Source organism: Cydia splendana, chromosome 26 (genome assembly GCF_910591565.1).
Source record: "Cydia splendana chromosome 26, ilCydSple1.2, whole genome shotgun sequence".
NCBI lineage: Eukaryota > Metazoa > Arthropoda > Insecta > Lepidoptera > Tortricidae > Cydia > Cydia splendana.
The window spans coordinates 1838231-1865965 of record NC_085985.1 but is presented as its reverse complement, the minus strand read 5'-3'; the positions used below and the strand labels follow the sequence as shown (position 1 = coordinate 1865965).

Sequence of the window (27735 nt, the reverse complement as noted above, 5' to 3'; positions counted from 1 at the left end):
ATGCGCCTGCATCTCCAAGTTTTTAACATTATGGCCTCGGTCTTTATCGACCTTCGGACTTGCTTACACTAGACCACTAGTTCAATTCTAAGCTCTGCTCTCTTGCAGCTTGGTCTCGGCCTCGCACAGAAGCGCACCGCAATCGGCGCTCCAGGCATTCGCCCGTCAGCCAAGCTCACACTTGGCGTTCGATTCTAAGCTGTATGCTTAATACCCGCAGCTCAGCCTCTGGCCTCTCATGCTCGCATGGGAAGGCGTCGGAATCAGGTCTTCGGTGTTAGGTGGAGCTCGGCCTGGGGCCTCACCTATTGACATAAATCGGTTTTGTTGCGTTGATTTTGGTTAACGACGAAGCTTGATTTACCTCACTTCGGCTCTTTAGACTGTCGACAAGACGTTTACCTGATGATACAGTCAATGCGCTACTTTTTGCTTAGCACAACAGATAAGGGCCTCGCAAAGATTTTCCGGCCAGGGCCTCACCAAGATTAAGACCAGCTCTGATGCAGCGCGATACCGTTTATACTATATAAAACTATTTTCGTACCTTTATTCAATAAATTATCCTTGAAATTGAAAAATGCACTTATTTTATAACTTTCTTACAGCAAAAACATGTTTTTTCGGTAAAATTTTGGTTTGAATTATTTTTTCATTAATCAAAGGTGTTTCAAGGCCACGCCGCCGATTCGCCGCCGCCGCCGACCGATTTTGACCGGCGCGCCGCCGCCGGCTAAATGCCTATCGACGCTTATCCAACGCCTCACAGAACTTCATACATTCTTTACACAGGTCCATCCAACTACTTGCAAATACATCACATTCCGGTGCTGATGCGAGGAGCGCATTAATATATTGTAGTACACGAACAAGTGGTGATTTGCCATGGGACACAGTGCGTGTTTTAGACACATCTAACAGGTGATGACTTCGTGGTCGGAAATTAAATTGGGCCTTCTTAGCCATAGATGGAACGAACAGGCGTACGAGCTGTGCAACCAGTTCAGGGCAGTCCGAGTTTCCCCGTAAGACATTACATACTTTACTTTTATTTAAATACCTAAAGATACAGAGTATAGTTTTATCCATGATTTGTTTTTAACTCATTACCCACATAGTCGGAGTCGGTTAAACCGGCTATTTAAATAACCAGTGCTCATCTCTTGCAGCTATCAATATGTATAATGTCAGCCCAAAACCCCATTCAAAATTCTACCTTAAACCTTTAAAATAAGGTTTAAAACAGCTTAAATCCAGTTCCCGCTATTGCATTATGTTGGTAGCGACGCGAACAAGTCTCAAACCAGAAATATAACCAATTAGACTTTTACATGCAAAAACTATAAGTTAAGCTTAAACAAACCTTATTCACAAAGCAATAAGATTGGTATAAGTTTTTTACAAGTGTATACAGATAAGTTTGTGTTATATAGGGAAAACAAAACATCGATTTTGTTATTTTAGCTTCAATTCTAAGAGTAATAAGTCTGAGACGGCGAAGAGTGGACAATATTAGTGTATTTAATTTTGTTATTATATTTTAATTGTGAAAAATGATCAGGTAAAGTCAATTGTTTAGTTGAAAGTAATATAACCTAAATTACCACATCACTACACCTTCTAAAACAAAGTCCCCCGCCGCGTCTGTCTGTTTGTGTGTTTCGCGAACTCAAAAACTACTGAACGGATTTTCATGCGGTTTTCAGCTATCAATAAAGTGATTCTTGAGGAAGGTTTAGGTGTATAATTTGTACCCGTGCGAAGCCCGGACGGGTCGCTAGTAACTATTATAAGGAAAAACGTGTATGAACTTAATTGTTAGGGAAGTAAGAAATATTAATATTTTAATGTATGCTTACGATTTTATAAATGTGTATTATTTGCAATAGGTATTTGTCTTGCAAAGTACACGAGCAAGCGAAAGATTCCAAAATTGAATAACGAGCGTAACGAGTGTTTTGAAAAGTGGAATCTTGAGTGTTGCGAGGGTTTCATAGCAAGATAGCATGTGTAATGTATTATTTAATATTGTCTTCGGTTACCGCGATAGTTACTCATGATTTAAAAATAAGGAAACAGATTATATCGCGTGTAATGAATTAATTTAGGTACAATACATTCCGACGTTTCGAATCCTTTACTTTACAGTGTTCGTGGTAGACACTAGGTACTATTATTTATTTATTAAGAAGACACAGTTTTTCGGGTTCCGTACCCAAAGGGTAAAAGCGGGACCCTATTACTAAGACTCCACTGTCCGTCTGTCTGTCAACGGGCTGTATCTAATGAACCGTGATAGTTCTGTTGCCGTTATAACAAAAATACTAAAAAGTACGTAAGTAGTAAAAATACTCAAGAAGTAGCTACGTAGACCAAATAAAAGAAAAACCGGGCAAGTGCGAGTCGGACTCGCGCACGAAGGGTTCCGTACCATAATGCAAAAAAAAAACGAAAAAAAAGCAAAAAAAAAAACGGTCACCCATCCAAGTACTGACCACTCCCGACGTTGCTTAACTTTGGTCAAAAATCACGTTTGTTGTATGGGAGCCCCATTTAAATCTTTATTTTATTCTGTTTTTAGTATTTGTTGTTATAGCGGCAACAGAAATACATCATCTGTGAAAATTTCAACTGTCTAGCTATCACGGTTCGTGAGATACAGCCTGGTGACAGACGGACGGACGGACGGACGGACAGCGAAGTCTTAGTAATAGGGTCCCGTTTTACCCTTTGGGTACGGAACCCTAAAAACTGGTGTCGTGTCGTATCAAGAGGTGAAGGATATGGCATATGAGAGGGAGGAATGGGAAATACTCCACCGACAAGAGGATACCTCTTAAATTGAAGAAGACAATAAAGTACGGAACCCTCGGTGGGCGAGTCCGAGCACTTATTCGATTTTTTTCTGCGTGTGACCAATGTTCAACTTGCAGGTTCCTCGCAGTGCTGGTAGTGGTCCAGTATGCTGTGGCTGTCACTGAACCGTCGCTGGATGAAATTATTAACGAGATCTTCGGGATATCAGGTATTAACTATAAAAATTAACAACACCAGTTATTTCATGATATTTCATGATGTATTTCATGTAAGTTATTTCACGATGAGCATTCCAAAAAGTGCGAGGTTGGTGCGGTGACGCGCCCTAAAACCTGGCAGTGATCCACTGATCACTGCATCTATGCAGTGTCGTTACTGCTGAAGCATTGATGTTGCAGTTAGGGTAACATTCTAACATTCAATTTCTGACCGCAGCTGCACTACTAGTACGAACGCGTCGGTGTTATTGTCAATTTCCATATAATAGTAAAATGAATGATAGTGCTGCTGTCGTTGGAAATGGACTGTCACCTTTATAGTTATGTTAAATGTCACGGTAACGTCACGTCAGATGTCACTGTCAATTTCCTTAATGAATTGGGTGAGGATTAATTAATCATAATAGGGGATTGCTAGCCTGCTGGAGTATGTCGATTCCTTACAAGTCCTTATTTTTCAGAAGACGAAGATGACAGCAAAGTCGGGCTCCCGGGCTGCAACGACCTCGAGGGCTCCGGCCGCGGCTGCCAGGAGTGCTACTTCTGCAACCACTCCCTCATACAGGATAGCAGGATTAAAGGAGGTCACGTGGAACTGCAGTACGTATAGTTAGCATCTATAGACCGACCGCTTAAATGAGTCCTCGCCTGCGCGGTACGGGGGCGACGGGGTAGGACGACTCAGGGCGGCGGGGAAGGTGCGGGCGCCGTACGCCTGCCGCCCGCACCTTCCTAGTCGCCCCCGTACCGCGCAGGCGAGGACTCATTTAAGCGGTCGGTCTATAGATCTAAGGGTGGTATTCCATCTGTCCAATTTCTTAGTCCAATGTCATTGCGTCTCACTCTCTCATTAAGCAAAATGTGAGATGCGATACACAGAAAGAATATGGACAGATGGAGATGACATCCACAGTTAGTTAGTGCTTTTGGGCATTTTCCGCGAATCGACAACCACTGCGAATTTTGCGTGAAACGAGGTGGCGCTACTCTAACCACCCCAGCTCCTCCATGAAGCCTAGCGATGTTTTCAGGTTGCTAACTGCCTCCTTCAGTGTGCACGGAGTCCCTAGGTATTTGCTCCTGTATACTTACTTCTACCTGTTTGCAGTCTAGGTGAATGTGTTTTGTTGTTTTCCTCTTCTTCTATGCATATGACATTCACAGTGCCCTACCTCTCTTTTAGACGTAGTTTAAGGACATACTCGGGTCAAAAATCCGTATTATCGCCATGTACATCCGTCTGTCTGTCCGTCACTTGTCTCAGTGTCAAGCCCGCTCCACACTCATGCGCGAATCGCGGCGCGAAGCTGCGAACGCGAGTGTGGAGTCGATTTCGCAAATCTGGCTTCGCGCCGCGATTCACGCACGAGTGTGGAGAGGGCCTTAGATACAATTTTGAATGTATTTTTTCTTAATTCTCAGATTAAAAGATTCATCATGCGCCACCACCCAGATATGCTGCGTCCAACAACAAGACCTCGTCAACTATAGGTATAGTCTGTCGATTTGTAGCTGGCCCCGAACTGCTAATCCTTTGTCTATTGTCAAGTAATGGTTCCTCTACACGATGGCCCATCATATTGGCCCAATATGATGGGCCAAAGTGTAGAGAAGGTAGTGGTGTCGGATGTCAGAGTAAAAGTTGCTCAGTATAATCCCAAAACCTCCCTGGCAACGGGAATGCAGTTATTTTTTGGCCAGCCTGTATATACCGTCACCATAATTGGAAGATTATGACTTTACGGTACTATGTTTACTGATACTAATAAATCTGTACATTTTATACCTCTAAACGTTTACGTATACGCAAACGTATTACGTTTATACGCAGATTGAGCGACGCGTGCGGCATCAACAATCCAGATGGCAAGCCCCGCAAGCGGCGCTCCGCCCCCCGCGCTGTGCTCCAAGGAGAATTCCCTTGGCGGGCCTGGGTTTACAAGTACGTACCTTTTTCATCAATACTTCCATAGGTATAGAAACTGTTTACAACTGTGTATGTGTGTCTTTATCCAACTATTTCTAGTAAGTAGGTCTGTGCGTATTCCTCACCTAGGTATTTATTACCATAAATAATAAGAATCCTGATGGCAAGCCCCGCAAGCGGCGCTTCGTCCCCCGCGCCGTGCTACGGACGAGGACGGCGTTGTCCCCGACGGTGTTGTTGTGGTTTCGGAGAAGACTGGCTGAAGTTGACATCAACATCTAGGCGCGCGTGTTTTTAGAACTACCCGCACTTGGTTAATTGGTTGATTTTACGCGATTTTTGTTTTCAGAAAGAACTCCCTCACCCCGCTCTGCGCCGCCTCATTCGTGCACGAAGACACCATGGCGCTCCTGACCCTGGCTTCTTGCGTCCAGGGTCTGTCTGCCGAGGGTCTGGACGTGGCTTTCGTGAAGGGAGGCCAGCGAGCTGCTGTCGGCAAACTTTCTGTACATAGTGGATATAAAGCAGGTCAGGATTTTGACAAAGTAGCGGATAAATGAAGATCGCGGCGCTAAAAAGGTATATCTGGGACGCTTGGTAGGGCGAAGACCGATCGGACGTGGTGAAATGTCACCCCAGTCGATCCCAGTGCGCCCTCACGAACGGCAGAGCGGGTGAAACGCCGGAGTGGGTTTAGTGGGTAGGGCCAAATTCTGCCCATCTCTTGCCAGGAGAGGGGAAAGGAGTGGCGAGTCCCACACACTGAGCATAAACGCATTCCCACTCCGCAAAAAAAAAAATCTTTGGGGCGATGAGGTTGCGCGATCTTCAAGCCGATAACTGGCGGGAGATTGCGCTGGATCGAGACAACTGGCGTTTACTCGTGTCGGAGGCCAATAGGGGGTAGCATAGGAGCCGTCAAATTTTTGGCACAAGGCGTAAATGTGTCGTTTATGCTTCCGATGTAGCCCAGAAGATAGCTGAACCTGATATGCACAAGGAAACGTACCGACGAGAACGGTAGATGGTAGCACTTGCTTTGGCAATGTACATGTGCACATATGTTTCCGATTCAGGCCACAAGTTGGCAGACCCTCCAACGCGCACGGTCCCTATATAATTGTTGGACTTGGAGGCTTTCCCTAACTGTGCATCAAGATGCAAGCCAAGGCTTGAAAAGTCTAAACTCTCTGAACGTTAATCTGAGCAATTTTGGTAAGGATCTGGTAGGAACTATCGTAAGTTTTAAAAATTAGGTAACCTTACTGAAATTGTGGTATGAATAGTTTATCTCTTGTCAGCAAACATCTCTTTTAAAATCTGTACATAAATATTGTGCAATTTATTGTACTTACTGTGTTTTTTCAAATTTACTGGTTAGTAAACTGTTAAGGATGATTAATGTTATGTTAATTATGTTCCAGGCGAAGACAGCAACAACATAGCCATCTTGAAGCTCCGCTCATTAGAATCGACACCGGCATGGGCCTCCCCTGCCTGTCTGCCTCTGGGCCCACCTTCGCATGCTGCGCCATGCATCACCACCTCTGACAAGGACATTCGTGTAAGTGTCCTAAGATGACCAAGATGAAGATTTTGCCTTGAAAGTCGCTTGAAAGGACTAACTCTTGAAAGGAGGGGTTTTGAAGCCAATGGCGGATTTGCAGTCTTTGCCGCCCTAGGTCCCGGGCCCTGTAGCCGCCCCTTTCTCAGCACCCATCATATTGCCTACATTTTGAGTTATTTTTTGTTACCATCCGCGAATTTTTTGTCACAATTTGCCGCCCCTAATATCTTGCCGCCCTAGGCCCGGGCCTACTGGGCCTTAGGGCGAATCCGCCACTGTTTGAAGCTTAATAGGCCTATTCGGATTTCGAGATAATCACAAGATCTTGAGACGATTTAGAGATCAAGTAGATCTACATTAGATATCGACTAGATGTGACTTGGATATCTAAGTCAGAACTTGTCGAAATCATTCAAGAGGACCTCCAGAATCGCGGAAACGTCAAATTTGACATATCTATCTTACAAATATCTTTAAATTATCCGTATCGTAACTTGTTCGAGTCTAGTAGAAATCTAATTCGTTTTCCGAATCGAGCCGTAAGTCAGTAGAACCCACTTCATCTCGAGCTATCCCCGCCCGTTCATGCCTAAACACTCTTCACATGTCATGTTACTCTGTGCCACACGAGTTGATATTTTATCGAAGATTTCTGGTTACTTGGACTAACTTAGAATAACTGTAACTATATACTCTGTATCTTTAGGTGTTTAAATAAAAGTAAACTAATCATTTGTACATATTCGGGTATATAGTTATAACATTTATTGGTTAACCAATAACCAAATACAAAACCGCCTGGATCTGTCACTGAACGTCCTGACTTTACCTACATTATTTGATCGTGTACCTAATGTTTTCATCTACCCTCAACTGGCTTAAGGAGCCATTTGAGGGTAGATTTTGTTTACTTTTATTTAAATACCTAAAGATACAGACTATAAGCAGAACACACCTTAAAAGAAAAACACACCTAAGTAATATTAATTTATCGTTTCAGTTAAACACCATAATACCCCTTCGCACAGCTTGCACGGAGGCCCACGAAGCCCCACCGGACTCACTGACATGTGCCGTGGCCCCACCCAAGGACTATGAACCGGAAAAGTCTGCAGGCCTCTTTTGCAAAGAACAGGTATGGTTCGGTTTCGACCATAGAGAAATAAGTAGGATAGAGTGCTAACTCAATACATCAGTTTTCTTACCAAAACGCAGGCTAAAGACACAGGGCGAAGACGCCATCCGTACATCAAAAATCATTTGCGTTTATATGTGTGCGCGGCACGTCTGTACACGCGTCATTGTGTATGTAAGTCTCTATCTCCGACTTGAAAGCCACTGTCAAAGACATAAGGCAGTCAACCAACAATATAGAAGCTTCATTGGATGACTTACACCTGGAAAATCAAGAGCTGAGAAAACAAATTACCGAACTTGAAAACCACATAAAGGAAGACAGGGAGCACATAGCTTTCTTGGAAGAAAAATTGGACGAAATGCAATGTATGAGCCGGAAAAGCAACTTTGAAATTAAAAATGTCCCTAGGAAGGAAAATGAGAGCAAGCAGGACTTAGTAGAAATGGTCACTACCTTGTCAGAAACCATTGATTGCAAGGTCACAAAAAGTGACATAAATGATATTTACAGAGTTCGATATAAAAACTCCGCTCAGAAAAACGCACCGATTGTAGTTGAGACCAACTCCACCCTGTTGAAAAACGATTTCCTTAAAATGGCAAAGTCATATAATGTAAGGAATAAATCCAAACTATGTGCTAAGCATTTAGGACTTAAAACTCAAGAAGACACACCCATATTCCTCTCTGAAAACCTTACCTCTAAGGCAGCGCGCCTGCACTTCTTGGCTCGTGACTTGTCCAGGTCCAAGAGCTATAAATATTGCTGGACGTCGTACGGTAAAGTGTATGTCCGGAAAAGCGATCAATCGCCAATCATCCTGATAAAACATGAGGATCAAGTACATCACTTACTACAAGGAGATTGACAATTATTGTACATAATAATTATTTTATTTTTTGTCTACTTAAAATGCAGCATGTTTCTAAGACTATTGCTCTTAATTCTAGTATTGAACTTGCACATATTGTTAACACATCACACACAAACAGCACACACATTTACAAATAATTATACAGGACACGATCGCGGCTCTAATTTATTACCATCACCTGCAAAAAAAATTAAAATTGTACATATACATAATTTACACCACCAACTTGCTTATAAGAAAAATATAATCATTATTATCCATCTTTTTAGGTTTGTATCTTATCTAATTTCTTATTATACATTATGCATAAAAAACATACATAACACAGTGCTAATAATGAAGTGCTTTTATCATACCACATACTCCCATGGCTGATACACTACAAACAATTAATGAAATTGATAGACTAGAGATAGCTCACTCTTTTGAATGTGACACTTTGAACCTAACTAACTATTTAAATGTTAAAAGAAATGATTTTACGTTAATTACTCAAAACATAAGGAGTATATATTGTAATTTTGATAGTTTTATGTTATCTTTATCATGTCTTAAGTTTGAAACAGATGTAATCGTTTTAACGGAATGTAGGCTTGACTCTAACAAACTCATCCCCCAATTGTCCAACTATAACATGTACTATTCCACTCATCAACTGAATCAGAATGATGGAGTAGTTGTATATGTAAAAAATGCTCTTAGGCACAAAGTAAAAGAGGTAAAATTATCAAATGCATCTTGTTTGCAGGTAGAGGTATTGAATAATTCAATCTTATGCATATACAGATCCCCGTCTAACACAAACGCTGACCCCTTTATACTTTCATTAAATAGCCATTTAAATACTATTAAATCCACTAGAAAAAGCGTCATTATCACTGGGGACATTAATATAAACATAAAACTTAAGACTGATGAACGCACACAAGAGCGGAATAATCGACTTCAGTATTTGGATATGCTTTCTTTACATGGAATTCTAGCTGCACATACCTTGCCCACCAGGGAAGAAAACTGCCTCGATCACATAATGCTAAAAATAAATAGATCCAAATTTCAAGCCTCAGTAGGTGTACTGCAAACTTCTACTACCGACCATTTTACTGTGTTGTTATGTATTTCTAAAATGAAAAATAACGTCAGCTTAAAAAAGATTAAAACTGTAATAGATTTTGATGCAGCTCTTGAGGACTTAAAACATAATAATCTTGAAAATCTACTGTATATCAGCGATCCAAACATAGTTATAGATGGACTAATCTTTGAATTAACATCGGTTCTAAATAAACATACTACAATCAAAAAGATACCTAAACAATACAGAAATATAAAACCCTGGATTACACCAGGAATTTTACGCTGTATACGAAATAGGGATAATATGCAAAAGCAGTTAAAAAGTGATCCTTTTAACGAAATACTAAAAATAACATATAAAAGATATAGAAATAATTGTAATAAATCAATAAAAAAACTTAAACGTAATTATGAAAGAGAGCTATTAAGTAAATCTTCTAAAAACAATAAATTGCTGTGGAAAAATATAAAAAATATTACATACACTAATAAAAATAATAGCACAAATTCTGAACTCCTTCATATAAAATCAACTCCTACTGCCTCTGCAAATTACATCAATCGCTACTTCTCCAATATAGGAAAGCAGCTTGCGACAAATATTAATCCGGATAAAACTGTACAACAAACATACCTTCTAAACCTTCAGTCTCAACCCAACTCCTTTATACTGTCCCATACTGACCACGATGAAGTACAATCCGTAATATCGAGCCTTAAGAACAATAGTGCACCAGGCTGGGATAATATATCAAATAAATTTCTTAAGCTTGCAAAGTCAGTGGTGATCCCAATAATTACCCATTTAGTAAATATTTGTTTTGACAAAGGAATTTTTCCAGCTCCACTTAAACAATCAATCATTACACCAGTTTATAAAAATGGTGACAGAGACGATGTCAATAACTACAGACCCATATCTGTTTTACCAGCAATTTCCAAAATATTGGAGAAGTTATTGAATACCAGATTACTGAAGTACTTAAATAAATTCAACTTATTTTCCCCATCTCAATACGGCTTCAGACCTGGAAAATCTACTGAAGATGCTGTATCTGCTCTAACTTCACTAATAGTTGACCATCTTGACAATGGATCGAAATGTATGTCTGTGTATTTAGATATCAAAAAGGCCTTTGACACCGTCTCTGTCCCCATATTGTTACACAAGTTGGAAAGAATGGGGATAAGAGATATTCCGTTTCGTCTTCTCCAGGACTATTTAACAAATAGGAAACAGAGGGTGAAATTGGGTGACTCCAGTTGTACCAGTGAAGATGAAGACGTGACGTACGGTGTGCCACAAGGATCTGTGCTTGGTCCAACGCTATTCCTAATCTATATCAATGACTTGTGTGACTTAAAGATCCCCCACGCAGATATATTTTCGTACGCAGACGACACCGCCATCGTCTTCACTGGGTCTTCATGGGAAGATGTTCAGAAATTTACGGAGACTGGACTTGAAACTATTAATGAATGGCTTAAGAACAATATCCTTACGTTAAATACTGCCAAAACAAATTATATATGTCATAGTATATACAGCAATACACAACCTGTTAATAGTTTTGACATTAAAATACATAGCTGTTGTAAGAATGTACTGAACTGCTCCCAGCAAACCTGTCCCACTATAATAAAAGTTGATAGCACCAAATATCTGGGTGTTTTTGTGGATCGGGGACTGTCCTGGTACCAACATCTCGAATATGTTATATTACGTTTACGAAAGCTTAATTGGATTTTTAAAAATTTAAGACATGTGGTGCCAAGAAGCGTTCCGGGTCTAAATGGCCACAGTAGAGACCTTTTAAAAGAAATCTACACATCGTTGGTTCAGTCTGTGTTAACCTATTGTTTGCCTGTTTGGGGTGGCGCTGCTAAGACTCGCTTTATAGACGTAGAGAGAGCCCAGCGTAGTCTTCTCAAAATTATGTACTTTAAGAGGATGTGGTTCTCAACTGATAAACTATATCAAATGTGTAAGTTGCTTACTGTTAGAAAACTATATATACTAACCTCTGTTCTAAGAAAGCATAAAACCACAACTTTTGATCGCAATCTCTTGACAAGACGGAGGAAAGATATTGCCATGCACCTACCTAAAACCAACACCACTTTTGCTAATAGGCAATATAATAAACGTTCTTCGCACCTATACAATATTTTAAACAAAGCACTAGATATATACCCAAAGCTACAATACGATGTAAAAAATAAGGTAGTAAATTGGTTAGTAGATAAAAATTACGATCAGGTGGAAGACTTGCTAGGTTATGTAGCCTAGCCAAGCCGCACAAGTACACACACTCACACACATACACACACACACACACATACACACACACACACACACATAATAATTAAGTATATGATAGTATAATACTAAATAAATTGTAAATTAGATATGGAAGAGCGGTGCCTCCCAGCACAGGTTATTTTGTAAATAACTTACAGGGAGACACCAGCCATTGGTAAAAATATGTAATGGTTTTTAATGAAATAAAGAATTTTGTATTTTTTTTTTTTTGTATTTTTTTTGTATTTTGTAAGTCGCTTTACTGAGAGGACGCCAGAAGTCCGCCAGATTCATGTCGCGGCCAGTCGCGGGGCGAGCTAATGCGAGTCGGGGCGGGGCGGTGCGTGGCCGTTCTGTATGATGGCTCCTCTACACGATGGCCCAAACTATTGGTCCAATATGTTGGGCCAACGTGTAGAGGGGGTAGTGGTGTCGGTTGGCTTATGCCGCGCGGGATGGCGATGAGTTGGCCGCGGTGTCGGTTTTTCGGCCGCACATCAAAGGGATTGGCCAAGCGATGGCGGTACGCATCTACACGTGGCCCAATCCACAGTGCGTGCTCGAACGCGGTCGAGTGCGGACGTTTGTGCTCAGTATCAATTTTTTTTTTATTAAAATGACGAGTACGTGGCCTCGTTATGGAAGTAAGTAATGAAGGAATAGGAAATTTACGCAGACAGTACATTTACAATTTAAATAAATAAATATAACAATACATACTTATAGTTAAATAAATGAATATTAGATACATATCTAACTATATATAGTAAGTACCTACATTGCACAATTTGCACAGCTATGTTGGTAAGCTAGTAACAAAATTAAATAAAAATTATAATATGCTCTAAAATAAGTTAAGCAAATTATAAGGTAACATGAAATTAAAAAAAAAATATTTAATTAATTTAATTCTTTAAAAAAATCTAACATTCATTTATTTTCGGTATACTTCCACGTCCATCTTGGAAACCGGTTAGATCACAACTAAATGTCGCCATCGTGTAGATGCGTTCCAACCACCACAAGGTCATCTCGCTGGCGCAGCGCTGGGCCATCGTATAGAGGAGCCATGATAATACTATTACTTATTCTGTGCTAAAGAGCTCATGATTCTACTCAGAATCAAGCTCTTTAGCCCGAGTTTTGGTAAAAATAATATGAACGTTTAATCGTGAAGTGTCAATGTACATGTTTCCGATACATGCCACAAGATGGCAGACCCTCAACCCGGCCCCTATAGAGATTAGAAGAGATTTAATAGCTTAACATGAACGTTTATTTCAGCACGTGACGACTCCATTATACATCCTGCACGGCCTAGCCATATCGAAGCAGGATGACTCTGTGACCACCTACGTCAACGTGTGGCATTTCACCGACTGGATCAAGAACCAACTTGGGATCGCTCATTAAACTAGTTTACACCTTTATTAGTTACATTCTGCACAGCCTAGCCATATCGAGACAGGATGACTCTGTGACCACCTACGTCAACGTGTGGCATTTCACCGACTGGATCAAGAACCAACTTGGGATCGCTCATTAAACTAGTTTACACCTTTATTAGTTACATTCTGCACAGCCTAGCCATATCGAGACAGGATGACTCTGTGATCACCTACGTCAACGTGTGGCATTTCACCGACTGGATCAAAAACCAACTTGGGATAGCTCATTAAATTAATTTACACCTTTAGAGCAACCCCATACTAGCGTTTTTTGAGCGTCGTCTAGTCAGCGCTACGGGAAATAGCGTCGCTGCGCAGTTACGCCAACGTTGCGTCGAGCAGCACCGATAGAGTGGATTAGACGCCGACACTCGCTGGACGCTAGTTTGGTGTGGCCCTTATAGTTTCTTCCTGCACGACCTAGCCACATCGAGGCAGGATGGCTTTGTGACCACCTATGTCAATGTGTGGCATTTCACCGACTGGATCAAGACAAGAACCAACTTGGTATAGCTCATTGCATTACTTTTAGCTATTTTAAATCTAAAAACCTATGCATGTTTAAGAATAAATGATTTAAAAGTACTTCTAAAGGTATTTTAATATTTGTTTCTGAGTTATGGATGTTTTCTATGTATATAAGTATCTACTGGCATAGATAAATAAGTATAGAGTGCTCACTCCATAGGTACATCAGTTTTGTTCCCAAAACGCCTATTATTTTCGTAGTCGACATCTAGCGTCAAGTAGTTATCGGTACTGAAAGTCTAATGGTCAACAACTTTCAGCTAATAAGCTAATATTATAACCGGATTAACCGGAACTCTATTTTCAACTGCTTCTGCTAGTAATATTAGTTGTAAATTGTTGAGCAATACACTTTTCGTCAGTCGCGACACACGTGACATCTAGTGTCGAGTAGCGGTACTGATAATTCTGCTACTCGATGCTAGATTTCGACTACGAAAATAATAGGCGTTTTGGTAACAAAACTGATGCATCGAGTGAGCATTCTATGCTATACTATATCGAGATAGGATGACTCCGCGACATTTGACAAGGGTCAAAGATTCTAAGTAGGTACACATAGGGTAAACCTTGGCTTATCGGTGATACTTGGTAATTCGGTGATAATGGGTTGTTATCTTTCGCAGAGCTTACAATGCTGAAATGTAAGCAATTAAATCGCTGCCAACCCAATTGCAAGCATCAAAACTGACAGCTGCCAATGATTTTATAGCTCGCATTTCCTCATGGTGAGAACTGTGTAAGATTATAACGCAGTATCACCGAATTACCATGTATCACCGATAAGCCAAGGTTTGCCCTACATTTTACATTTTAATGTTAAAACCCAATAGTTACATATAAGGAAGCCCTAATCGCGGCCATTAGGCTCGATACGATGGAATCCGCCGCAACATTGCATTTCGTAACTAGCATAGCGTACAACAGCTAGTCCGCTTTACATAGGTGGGTACAAAAACCGAATACAAGATGGAGAGATGAGCTAAGAAACTTCGACAGATACTGGTGGAGAACAGAACAGAATAGGAAGTAATGGGAAAAACTGGGGAAGCCTTTTCCGCACACGCGACTTGCAAATAAAAATTAAATATTTAATAAACATACTAAATTGTAAAAACAATGGAAGTGTAAAACATAAATGCATGAAATAAAGGTTATTACTACTACTACTACTACAGGGATCTATATTGGGTCGCAAAATATTTGATTGTCCTAATGTAACTACTTACGTAATACATATTACGGATAAAACTAATTTCGCATAATTGTTATTGTGCTGAAACTATTAACATTACTGAAAAATTATAAAACAAACCTAACCTAACCTACCCTATTTTACACAACATATGCAAAATATTATCGAAAATACTTTATATTTCAGCTGGAGAAAAATTATGCGGAAAGAGTTTTATGCGTAATATTACATTACGACAATCAATTATTATTATTACGCTGCACAAACTTCTTCAATGATAAATATTAACTGTGTAGTACGCGCTTATCATTCAGCCCATTCCACATGAAAGTTACAGAGGCAAAGCTAAAATTAAAAATATGTATCTGATTTATGAACGCAACTCCCACGCTGACCGGCTCCCGCGCTGTCAGCTGTCACGTCATTTTGTGTTTATTCATGTCAGCCTAAACCATTGGAGCTTAATAAAATATAACATTTTATCAGAAAATAATAGTAAATACATAATAAATATGTGAAAAAATTCAATATTAGTGTACGACAGTCCGACCAATTACAAAATTGGAAGATAATACAAGAAGATTGAAGAAGAAAATGCTACTTTCGCGACCAAGGTCAGAGGCGGCGTCGTTTCGTGGATATCACGGATAGCCATCCATGCCCGGACATGTTGCATATCAAAATAAGAATCTAGCAGGCCATGGACGTACCTACTTTTTATTTTAGGTCTGCATTATCATCTCCATCTCCGCCAGCGGCGTAGAGAAAAAAGCGATTTTTCGCGTGGCGTATAAAAAGCAATCTGTGCCCTCCTCGCTCGCCAGCGACCGAATGTTTAATACATATCTAAAATTCCGAAAGGGAAAGAAAACGCAAGGTAAGAAATACAGTGGAGAAATATCAAGTGCTTATTCGTTCATGATTTTCGATCTGGATTTTTTGGAACTCTATTCTAGCTATATATCTGTCCGCTAACTGCACATGGTGACTGAGCTGTGCACTGCATTCTGGAGCACTTGCATCTGTCTGCTAACTGCACACGGTGGTTGTGCCGTGCACTGTGCATTCTGGGCCACTATACTAGGTGTGCCTGTTTGCTAACTGCACATGGTGACTGATCTGTGCACTGCATTCTGGAGTACTATGCTAGGTACATCTGTCTGCTAACTGCACACGGTGATTGTGCCATGCACTGTGCGTTCTGGGCCACTATACTAGGTGTGTCTGTCTGCTAACTGCACATGGTGACTGAGCTGTGCACTGCATTTTGGAGCACTAATTTAGGTGCATCTGTTTGCAAAATGGCTATGCTAAGCTTTTTGGAGTACTAACCTAGGTATCTCTGATGATATTTGCACTTGACAATCTTTCACATACTAATACTAGGTGCGTTCACTGCCAGTATCCTTGGGACATTGTGGTGTTGTCATATTCCTTACTAACAGCACTGAGATATTGCTCATGCCCTGCCAATGGCAGTGGACTTAAGGCCACAAGTCTTGCTAGAACTGGGTTTTGTGGCGTGTTAGACTAGACACAGCTCTTAACCCCATAAGCTAATCAATGTGGTATGCCAAATAGGCCGTCTCTTCATATATACTCATCTTCAAGTAGGTGAATTAAAACATTTATTCTTATTTCAGCAAGCAATGAATTAAGCGAGTAAATCTTGACATCGTGGGACGGAGGCACCTGAAATTTGGATAGGGAAAAATCCTAATAGGACACTCTCGTTGTTGTTTTCAGATGTATAATTAAGAACATTACAGAACCAGTATGACCCAAACAACATTATGCAAAAATAATCTGCGCTGAAAATTTTTATTGGTGCTCTGAAGATGAACCCAGCGATTTAAACTGCCGCTGGTGAGATTCTTGTCAGTAAGGAACAAGGCTAAGTATTGAAATGAAACAAAATAAGTTACCTGGTTGCTAACTGTGATGATTTAGTTCTTAATCAATTTTGTGCTGCAACCAGCTATGACAACCTGGCGTCGCTCTTAAGTGACTGACTTTCTTTTGAGTGATGATCATCACTGAGAATCTTTGCTAAGGCAGCGGACCTTTAAATACTAAAGCAAAATAAATGGCATTAGAGATTTCTTTAAAACATGCTGTCTACAAGTGATATTATAAGAAAATCTAGCAGAAAAACTAATGGCTTACGGCCTGGTACTTCAACTTCAAGGCCTCAATTATCAATCATATTTTCCAATGTATGTTTTGCTGTTACTTGTATTTGTTTCATACAATAAAATATTCATTTAACATTACAACAAAGCGGAGCAATACTTTCCTCTTTGCAGTCACAATGTGGTCGCACTCAAGTGACATTACAACAGCCTGTGTTCATTTAGAACAAATTCTCAAAAGCTGTGGGTTATTTAAATACACTCTTTTAATTGCAGTGACATCATATTTACAAGGATTTTGTCATACAAAATTCAATTTTTTGTCTGTGCCAATACCTACAGGTATTCCAAAATATGATCACTTCTGTGAAATTGATAGTCAAATACTAGAAAACTATGTGACTGTGATATATACTGTGTGTATATGCCTATGATGTTCTTATATAATAATGTACACTTTATACAGTTTAATATTGACTTAAATATTTTCTGTACCAAATCCTAAGAGAAATAAATACAGATACCTATATATTTAAGACAAGTAAATTTATTGCAACTAAGCAGTTTAAGTCAACAGGGAATTGGAACTGTTATGAAACTAATGAAGTAATGACATAAGTCTTTTTATTAGTCTAGGTGTCTATATGTGTCAGACCTTTCATGAAGTGTCTAAGATCTAGAGGTCACACAATGAGCAATTGTTTAGATTTGTTGAAGCTCATTATTATAAATGTTTTTATACTATGTAGGTGCATACCTATACAAGATACACTTAATTAGTCTTGATACAATTACCTATATGGAGCTATAATCAAATAAAACTAGCTCCTTAGTACTTACCTCAAAGAGCTGGGTAATACTAGAATTATTTCTTTAGCCGATAAGAACAAATACAAACTTAAATAAAACAGAAAAAGTCCTTTATATATTGGTCTCGTTGTCATTAGTTTTAATGAACTTTGCTCATATAAATGGGTTGTTTGTACCTATACCTACAAGTTTGGCTAATGAATATGGTTATGTGTGTATTTAAAGAGCTGAAAAGAAAAAAGTACTTACCTATACTGAATTTCGTCTATTTTAAAGAATTACAATGCCAATATATCACCTAGTGTGACATAATTTGGCGGTTAATTAAAATAAAGGGTTATAAATGTATAATTTTTGCAGATATTTAATTACTAACAGTAATACTTACACCCGTGTGGAAATTATGAAATGAGCCTAATAGAATGCATTACATTCATTTTGTTCAGCTTATGGTGGTCTTGTTTATGTTTAAAGACCCTCATTTCCGGTTTACCAGACTGAGATACATCTGAGAGAAGACAACACAGCTATCGCAATTATTTACAAACTGGTGAACTGAAATACAGTATTTTTATGTCTAGGAACATTAGGAAGTAGTGTGAAAAGAGACATTACAATATTCTACTTAAATGATATATGTGCTTTAAGTGTCATAAGCTGATTGAGTGAAAATAATGTAAGATTTCAGATTTAACGCAAATTAAATTTGAAACTTCTTACAACTGTTTGGAAATTTATATAGTACCTACCGGGTTATTGGTTATTATACAAATATCCTGGTGAAGTAACCCAGATGTTTTTTCTACATAAGTAGATGCTTTTGCAAAAAATATTTTATCTAGGTTGTCCTTCCAATTGAAACGAAATCTAAGGCATTAAAGTTTTAGGAAAAGTAGAAGGCATCAAGGCACGGTCATTGGAACTGCTCAGTTTACAAAATATTTATATGCATATGTACCTACATATAATTGTATAGATTTGCGCCCCAGCTCTAATTTATAAAAACATATTTTATTAACTGGTTTCAAGTTTCAACAGCGTATTATCCTGGTTACCCCAGTGTTATCCAGGAAGTGCCATCAGCCATCACTGAAGGAGAAGAGGGAGAGGAGAAAGGAGTACAGTACGGTGTAATCCCTTGCGCCCGACACCGTCAAGCACACACACACACACACTTGAAATACTGGTGTATGTTATGTAAAAATAATTACATTCATTATATTATGGCATCTGTTTCAGAAGTGCTTGCCGTTTTAATAGCATTACTTATGTAATGTGGGAGCTAGGTATAGATGTGTAAATAATTGTAAATCTGCTCTTGTGCTTTTATTGGGGAATAGGCTCTCCTCAAAATGATAGAATTGAACACTTTATGAAGAACGTTTTTTCGATTACATCAAACTCAACCTAAAAGTGTGACCTAGGTACCCTTAATCGGTCTTAAATTATTTATTAACAATGTCACCAACTAATGAATATCATTCATTACAGGATTAAGAAAAGTAAAAATTACTTTATCACTTTTATTAGCTGTTGTGATTGTACACAACGTGAAAACCCTGTCCTTGATAAAATATCAAACTTTACTGTTATTCTGATTGATAAATTTCAGCAACCCTTGCTATCCATAGCATTTTTTTTTTTTTTTTTTTTTCAGGGAAAACACTAATTTTATATTGAATGAGGTGTAATACATTGATTACCTGTATATAAATAACAAACAATAATATTCGTGATGGTAGAGGATGGTAGTTATTAACTTGTTAGTGATTATTTATTGCCCTCAAAATCATGAAAAAATCACTTCCCTAACGATTTGTAGAGGGACTAAGTCAACTCTTAAAGATTTGTATTGATAAGTATATTTTTATTTTCACCACCTATTTAGCCTGTTATGTGCTGGTGTCAACTGTAAATCGTTTAGGAGTTAATATTGGTGGAAGAAAAACATCAAGGTGGAGTGATTCTTGTGTTACTAAAAATTGTAACCTGCAACACATTGTCAAGAGTTGCTTGTAGTTGTTGTATTCGTTAATAATTGCATCTCATGCTATCCTTTGATTTCTTTGATATTCCTATAATAATTAAGTTTTTATGTGGTATTTGGTGGTATAAATGAAATACACCTATTAATAAGGATTAAATTATTTTTGTTTCAACTATCTATACTATACGATAGACAGTTTGATGAAATCTAATTAATCTAAATAATGATCACTAGATCTCTAAATAATGTTGTATTGTAAACTAAATATACATATATTTTGAAAATAGTTAATGATAACTAAAAAGGTACCTAATTTAAAATGAAATCATAAATCATTGTTAATCAATGATTTCATTGTTGCAATACAAAGCCAAAACAAACTTTGAATACTTATCTCTAAACATCTACACAGTTAATATTTATCATTGAAGAAGTTTGTGCAGCGTAATAATAATTGGAAATTAAACGAACTTACCTGTAAGTGAAGTTCTATTTCAATTATATTAGCTGCACAAACTTCGAAATGATAACCCATCCCACCCATTACCCCACGTTGTCCTGAGACAACCAGGGATTCGTGTACCTATAATCCCTGTCAAAGTTATGGTAATATTGGCTTTGCTGAATTGGGGGCGAAGTTGTTCCATCTATTGGCATATTCACTGCCAGCGTAAGCTACAAGCATAGCGGATACCATATGTTTATTTTTCCGCTTTGTAGCGATAAGTACCTAAGAATAGAGAACCCTAGCGGGCTACTGGCAGTGAAAGTGTTAAGTCTTGGCTTGTTACTCTAAACTAAATGACGTGACAGCTGACAGCGCGGGAGCCGGTCAGCGTGGGAGTTGCGTTCATAAATCAGATACATATTTTTAATTTTAGCTTTGCCTCTGTAACTTTCATGTGGAATGGGCTGAATGATAAGCGCGTACTACACAGTTAATATTTATCATTTCGAAGTTTGTGCAGCTAATATAATTGAAATAGAACTTCACTTACAGGTAAGTTCGTTTAATTTCCAATTATGCGACGAGATAGGCACCGAGGTACAGACAAGTGCAAAAATATGGGTGCACACATCACCTACCAAAAATATGTCCCATTGCTCTTATATCAGCGAATAAACTATGGGACATATTTTTGAGTAAGTTATATTCACCCATATTTTTACACTTGACCGTACCTCTCGCGTCAAATGATAGCCTCTGTTTTATTTATTTTTATTTTATTTGTCAAATAAGTAACATAGCATTACAGCAAAACCAGGGCGCTGTGCAACTAATAATTATTAATAATTCAGCCTATATACAGCCCACTGTTGGGCACAGGCCTCCTCTCATGCGGACTTGGGCTATAGTCCCCACGCTAGCCCAATGCGGATTGGGGACTGCAAGGTTTCCTTACGATGTTTTCCTTCACCGAAAAGCTAGTGGTAAATATCAAATGATATTTCGTACATACTTAAGTTCCGAAAAACTCATTGGTACGAGCCGGGGTTTGAACCCGCGATGACTGTGCAACTACAAAATAAAAAACAATACAAAGAATCAACATTACCTATACACGAAAACAAAATACAAGTTTACTACTACATACACCACTACATATGTTTACTATGACATTTACTTAACACTTAACCTATCCTTTTGTGTGATTTTTTCAACTTTAATACTTACTTCTAGAAAATGTATGTCAATGCCCTTTATGTATTGAGTAATTATTCAAACAATTTATTTTTAAACAACAATACTGTCCTTAAGGCGTATGCAGATTTGTCAATTTTTCGCCAATCTGATTCAATTGCCCGATCTAATCAGGAGGTGCGGACGCAAATACCAATTTGGCTCGCCGAATTCAACCGCCGATAATGACCGATATTACCGATAAAATGAGGTGCGGACGCAAGAATACCAATTTGTGAGGCTAGCATTTTCGTTCCGGGGGAATTTTTCAATTTAGAGGGCTCTCTAATATCACCATAAATCTAAAATTGGAGATTGACGCCAATTTCATTTCTGATCAAATCGACTGATTTGATCAGTCCCGTCTGGATACCACTTTATCTGTCGCTGACACGAAAAAACAAATAATATTTAAAATTCAAATACGGAATTAAATAATTATTATTTCGAGAACCTACCTCAACCTGCTAATTGGTTTCTAAATGTAAGTAAAGATTTAACATATTAATTATTATTTATTTACATCTTTAACGTAAGTACCTATAGGTAATACAAATTTTATATTGTTATAGTGACTTCCAAATTATCGATTGATATTAACTGAATATAATACATATAATATGGGCAGGGCACGTCTGCCGAATTAGGTTTGAAAAAACCCGGAAAAATTCCCGTTTTTTTCTAAAAGCCATGTTTTTTTAAGTTTTATTCGGAAAAAACTATGTCACTTAGTTTATATATTTTTCCGAAAACAACAAAAAAATCGGAAATAAACGAAATAAAAACGGAAAAAACGCACTTTGAAAAGAACTTGTGAATTTTTCCATTTATATTTAATCCATAGAGGAACCTACACCGGCTTATTCGTGTGTTTTGTTATCTAAATGCTGGCTGGCGATCGTTTGTGACTGTGTAAAATGTCTGTTGACTTTGATGCTGTCGTTATTAGTTTTAAAAAGTTTCGTTTCTTTCCCAATAAAAATGAAAAAAATACGGAAAAAAACGAAAATTTCAAAACGTCCTGAAAAAAAACGATTTGGTTTTTTCGTGAATTACCCTATGCCGAATGCACTCGGAGCGCTGGACCAAACTAGCTACAAATTGCGTCCCACAGGATGGATTTCGGGGCTGAGTCAGACCAAAACGGAGATGGCGGGACGCTGACACATTTTGTAAAGAGTGGCGGGAGTGTGCATCGGATAGGACCAAATGGCGGGAAAGAGGGGAGCCCTTTGCCCAGGCTCTTACACTCTTATAGGCTCAGAAAAAAAAACCGCCCAAATCGGACTCGCGCACGAAGGGTTCTGTACCATTACGCAAAAAATGGCAAAAAAAAAATCACCAGTTAAATATTTATTTTATTCTGTTTTTAGTATTTGTTGTTATAGCGGCAACAAAAATCAATCATCTGTGAAAATTTCAACTACCTAGCTATCACGGTAGACAGACAGACAGACGGAGCCTTAGTAATAGGATCCAGCTTTTACCCTTTGGGTACGGAACCCTAAAAAAGATGTCGTCGTCAATGTCAGTGTTTTAATTTTGTACTTACTAACATTAGCATATTAAGATTAATTTATATTGTATTACTAACAAATTATATGGGCTTTTATGCCTGAAATAAATGATTGATTGAAGACTGATTGATTGATTGAATGACTCACAGAAAGTGCTCGAGCTGTTCTCAGCTGTGTTCGTTGCGCAAATGCGCAAGCGACTACGGTCAAATAGCAAAATTATGTAACTTATACATGTAGTTTTTTTACGAAATCGCATTGGAAACCGGTTAATTTGTATATCGAATTTCATACTTTCAATGTTATAATGTAGTGACCCGTTTCAAAACTATTTTGCAAAGATTAGCCTAAAGGGGCCCACTGATTAACAGTCCGCCGGACGGTATCGGCCTGACAGTTGTTCGGAACTGTCAAAATTGTTTTGTAACTGACAGGCCGATACCGTCCGGCGGACTGTTAATCAGTGGGCCCCTTAAACCAGCGGTTCTCAAACATTTTTGGTGACGGAACCCTTTTAGAAAGCGAAATATTTGACGGAGCCCCAAATGAAACATTTTCGTTCGTCACTGTGGACCAGATATACCTACCTATAGAAGAGTTGGTTTTTTTTTTCTTATTATTACAAGTATTTTCGCGGAGCCCCTACAGAGGCTTTGCGGAACCCTAGGGTTCCGCGGAACACACTTTAAGAATGGCTTAAAACAAAAGAATTGCCAGGTTAGGTTAGGGCCTGCGCCCTGTAGCCCGGGCGTAAGAATACGGCTACGGTATCCCCTGCCTGTCGTAAAAGGCGACTAAAAGGGGTTCTCGGAGTCGGAGACGGTCGCAGCTAGGGACTGCGACTGAAAAAAGAGGGGACCCACAAAGGGGCATAGCGCTAGGACGGCACTGGCGCGTTCATTGGAGATCCCAGAGCCGTCCGAAATGCGCCTAGGACTACTGGGAGGTTTTTAGTCGGTGAAAGTCCGACATAACCTCCGCGCTGTCCCTGCGGTATCAAGGCCTATTGACTTCCTTGGAATGACGTGACCCTTCATAATTGTACATGTGTGCTCCGTTCCTAGAGGAAGATTGCCAGTAATTACCATAAAAATATTTTACTACAGCAACATTGCTAGAACTGGCTTTGTCTATACGATTTCTAGGAACAAATCCAATTATTTTATCAAATATATTTTGATTTGTATTTTATGAAGTAGTCGAAGTCATATGTAAATTATTATCTATTTCAGTTTGTCTTTGTCTATGTTCATAAAATCTATGAAGGGTAGACGTGCCTCTACCCTCCATGATAAAATTAAAAAAAATCTTTGTCAATAGGCCTCTTTGATAGGCCTTGATTTGGGTCTGGCCGGTAAGAACATAGGCAAGACAAAAGTCTGTAATGTCAATGCTGTCATTAAAGTCATTTAACGCAAAAATATCAGTTTTCATATAAAACGATTTATTCACTTGAAATATATTTATTTACATATTAATTTTAAAAATAAAAACTATTCATATGTACGAGCAATACATATCTAAATGCGTCTTCGTACAGACTTAGTTAAATTTAAACCGTTGTAGTAAACCAGAAACAGCGATAATTTCAAGGTAAGAAATACATATATTAATCTTTAAATAAAAATGAGCGTACTAATTGCCAAATTCAAATATAATAATTTAATCTTACTATCCCCGTAAGTCCCGCGGACGCTATATCGCGTCCGAAATTTAATCAAAATTCATCATAGATGTTAAACCTCACATTGTTTAAGCTGGTAAATTTAGACCCGGTAGCAATTAGCGACGTTAGTAATTAGGCAGTTAGATTATATTGTTTAATTTGTGACTGTTTTGTTTTAGAGAGGGAATCAGCAGATGGCTTGAGCGTGAGATAACACTATAATCCTGGGCCGTCATATGATTTCTTGTAAAAAGCTCAAAGGGCACGTATCTGCCGCATATCCAGACTAGTATCCCGGTGACCAAGAACGCTGCGCGGAGCTGTGAAGCAGAAAATGTCCGATAACCGGATAGATGTAATAACAACTTGTAACTATTTGCCATATCAATGTATGTATTCATATGTATTGCTCCTAACATTACAGTAATCCTAATAGGAATGAAAATATTTATATCTTAATATACTTTTTTGGTACCTTTTATATTTGACGAATTTCTAAATATAGTACCTAATCATTACCTTTTAACGTATTTTTTTATTTATATGTGATATGCTAATTTAAGAGCCCATCAACGTGCACACTAGCGCCGCTGCTAAATAATCGTGATTATTTAAATTGAATGACAGGTATTTAAAAAAGGGGGCCGCTACGGACTGTATTGTGTATTTAAGTACCCTTTGAATACATCAAACTAGTTTTTATGTTACTGGATTCGTCAATCTACGCGTCCAAAGTTAAAACGGCCGTTTTTGTTTTGAGCTCATAGATCGACGAATCTAGCAACATAAAAACTAGTTTGGTGTATTCAAAAGGTACTTAAATACACAATACAGTCAGTAGCGGTCCCCTTTTTGAAATACCTGTCGCTAAATTTAAATAATCACGATTATTTAGCACTGGCGCTAGTGTGCACGTTGATGGGCTCTTAAAAACCTGACCCCAACAAAAAAGAAAAAATACAAAAAAAAATCCCTCTCCGGGATTCGAACCCAGGACCATTAGCTTCCTGAACGGGATTACTGCCAATACCCGCTAGGCTAAACGGGTTGTCAATTCTAATTACAATGGTATCCTACCAGAGCGCTAGTAGTATAAACGAACTTTTGAAAGGGACATTTTTTTGTATGGAGTTATCGTTCTTCTCCTAGTGAGTATTATATTCTTTGGGAGGTATCCATAACGGATTTTCCTCCCAATAAAAAAAAAAAAAAAAAAAAGTTAGGTTAGGGCCTAACCTAACCTTTAAGGCAATTCTTTTGTTTTATTTTCAAGAAAACTATGGTAATTATCGTAATAACGTAATCAGTGCGGATACAACGATTATTAACTACGTAATAGTTCGCAGCAACACTCTCACCTGTCCACCGGTGGACCTTATGCATTTTGTAATAAGGTTTACGAACTGTCAGTTGACAGTGTGAGCGATTATACCTATAAATAATAGCATAAGGACGGAATTCCCGTATTTGCAACTTTAACAAAGGTACCTCATTTACCAATAAGTATGTAATTACTTAATTAGTTCATTCTTTTAAAATTATGGCTTCAGTCCAGTGAGACTATTTCGCCAATATCAAGGTATTAGGAGCTAAATAGGACGACTACAGTTGTACGGTTAGTACAAGACAGAAGAAAGTGTACGGTGATTTTAGAATAGAATAGAATAGAATAGAATAGATTTATTCGTAAGCACAAACAATCGGAACAGTACATAGTATAAAAGAAAACACAAAATAAGATTAAAGTGCCACGAAATGGCCCCATCTCAGCATGTTGCTGGTGGCTTCCAGCGCTGATCTTCCGATGAGACCATCAAGTGAGAAGAATCACGGAAGGTAACAGACAAGAAGAAAAAAGACAGAAATAACAGACAGTAAACAGTTAGTTAAATAAGAAAAAAGTTACACAGCAAGAAGATACAACATAACGACTATTTACAATTAAGATTAATTAATACAAAAACAAGCATCGTGCTCTAAATCGCTGTATCGATCCGGCGGATTTTATTAGCTCTTGTAAAGCGATAGCTGGACTTTACAATTAGTACGTGGAAAATGGTGGTTAAACGCATTTCAAGATTAATTCTCCATTCACTGCACACTACCACATTAGTTTACTGTATAATAAACTATCGATATCACACTTTAAACAATATTAATGAGCAAAAACAAACGCTATCTATCAAGATGGCGTTCGAACCGGAAGTCCATGTAATTAGTTAACTAACCTTTTCAACGACATGTCAAACACAAAAGCTGTCACTCAGAAGATACGTCACCGAAGTGTCAAAACTGAAGTTGAACTTTATATATGCACGTAGGTCGATGTTGCTCTGTGTCACAAAACAAATAATAGTACTAGGTACAGAAGACTCACTCTCTAACAAAACGCGTCTAATACGATCAGGGCAGATATGGCCGCTAGGTGGCGACAGCGCCACGCGCGGCTTATCGCTAGTCACCAAAATTGGTGTGGAACGGATGTACTTTTAGCTACCTGTAGCAAAGTGACGAAATCGCGGAGTGAGCGACGCCTATCGGTGTTCTGTGACGGATTAATCCGTCTTTGGCGTTGGACCTACGGTGCGGATATATCCGTCATTGGCGTCCAAAAGGTTAAAGGTATGTTTTTGTTACAAAGATGGAAATTACGTACGTACTCTTTATTGCATAGAGTCAGACCGAGAAAAGTCTGCAGCGATTTTGATAGCACACGCAGTGCAAGTGTAATTTGAAACTTCAAACTTCTACGAAATTATGACGTGTAAATAACACTTGCACTGCGTGGGCTATTTTTCTTGGTCTAGCTCTACCTCAATAGCACGAGTTACAATCTGTCGTGGTATATAAC

General features: G+C 38.6%; 2 protein-coding genes across 2 annotated transcripts in view; one reads left to right on the top strand and one right to left on the bottom strand.

Annotated features, from left to right (window-relative positions):
- Positions 1–27735, bottom strand: part of LOC134803394 (gastrula zinc finger protein XlCGF49.1-like) — a 294572-nt gene that overhangs the window by 143992 nt on the left and 122845 nt on the right. The gene's annotated exons all lie outside the window — the stretch shown is intronic.
- LOC134803528 (uncharacterized) lies at positions 1487–13345 on the top strand. The gene is made up of 9 exons (XM_063776328.1): positions 1487–1561; positions 2934–3025; positions 3497–3635; positions 4458–4526; positions 4867–4977; positions 5312–5490; positions 6387–6526; positions 7530–7664; positions 13205–13345. Exons 1-9 carry the CDS (start codon positions 1554–1556, stop codon positions 13331–13333), a joined length of 1002 nt encoding a protein of 333 aa, XP_063632398.1. The 5' UTR covers positions 1487–1553; the 3' UTR covers positions 13334–13345.

Bases quoted from the DNA above. Each gene is read 5' to 3' on its own strand.
- LOC134803528 (XM_063776328.1), top strand. The intron at 4,978-5,311 runs GTACGTACCTTT...TTTTGTTTTCAG, and splicing joins TGGCGGGCCTGGGTTTACAA to AAAGAACTCCCTCACCCCGC. The intron at 6,527-7,529 runs GTAAGTGTCCTA...TTATCGTTTCAG, and splicing joins CCTCTGACAAGGACATTCGT to TTAAACACCATAATACCCCT.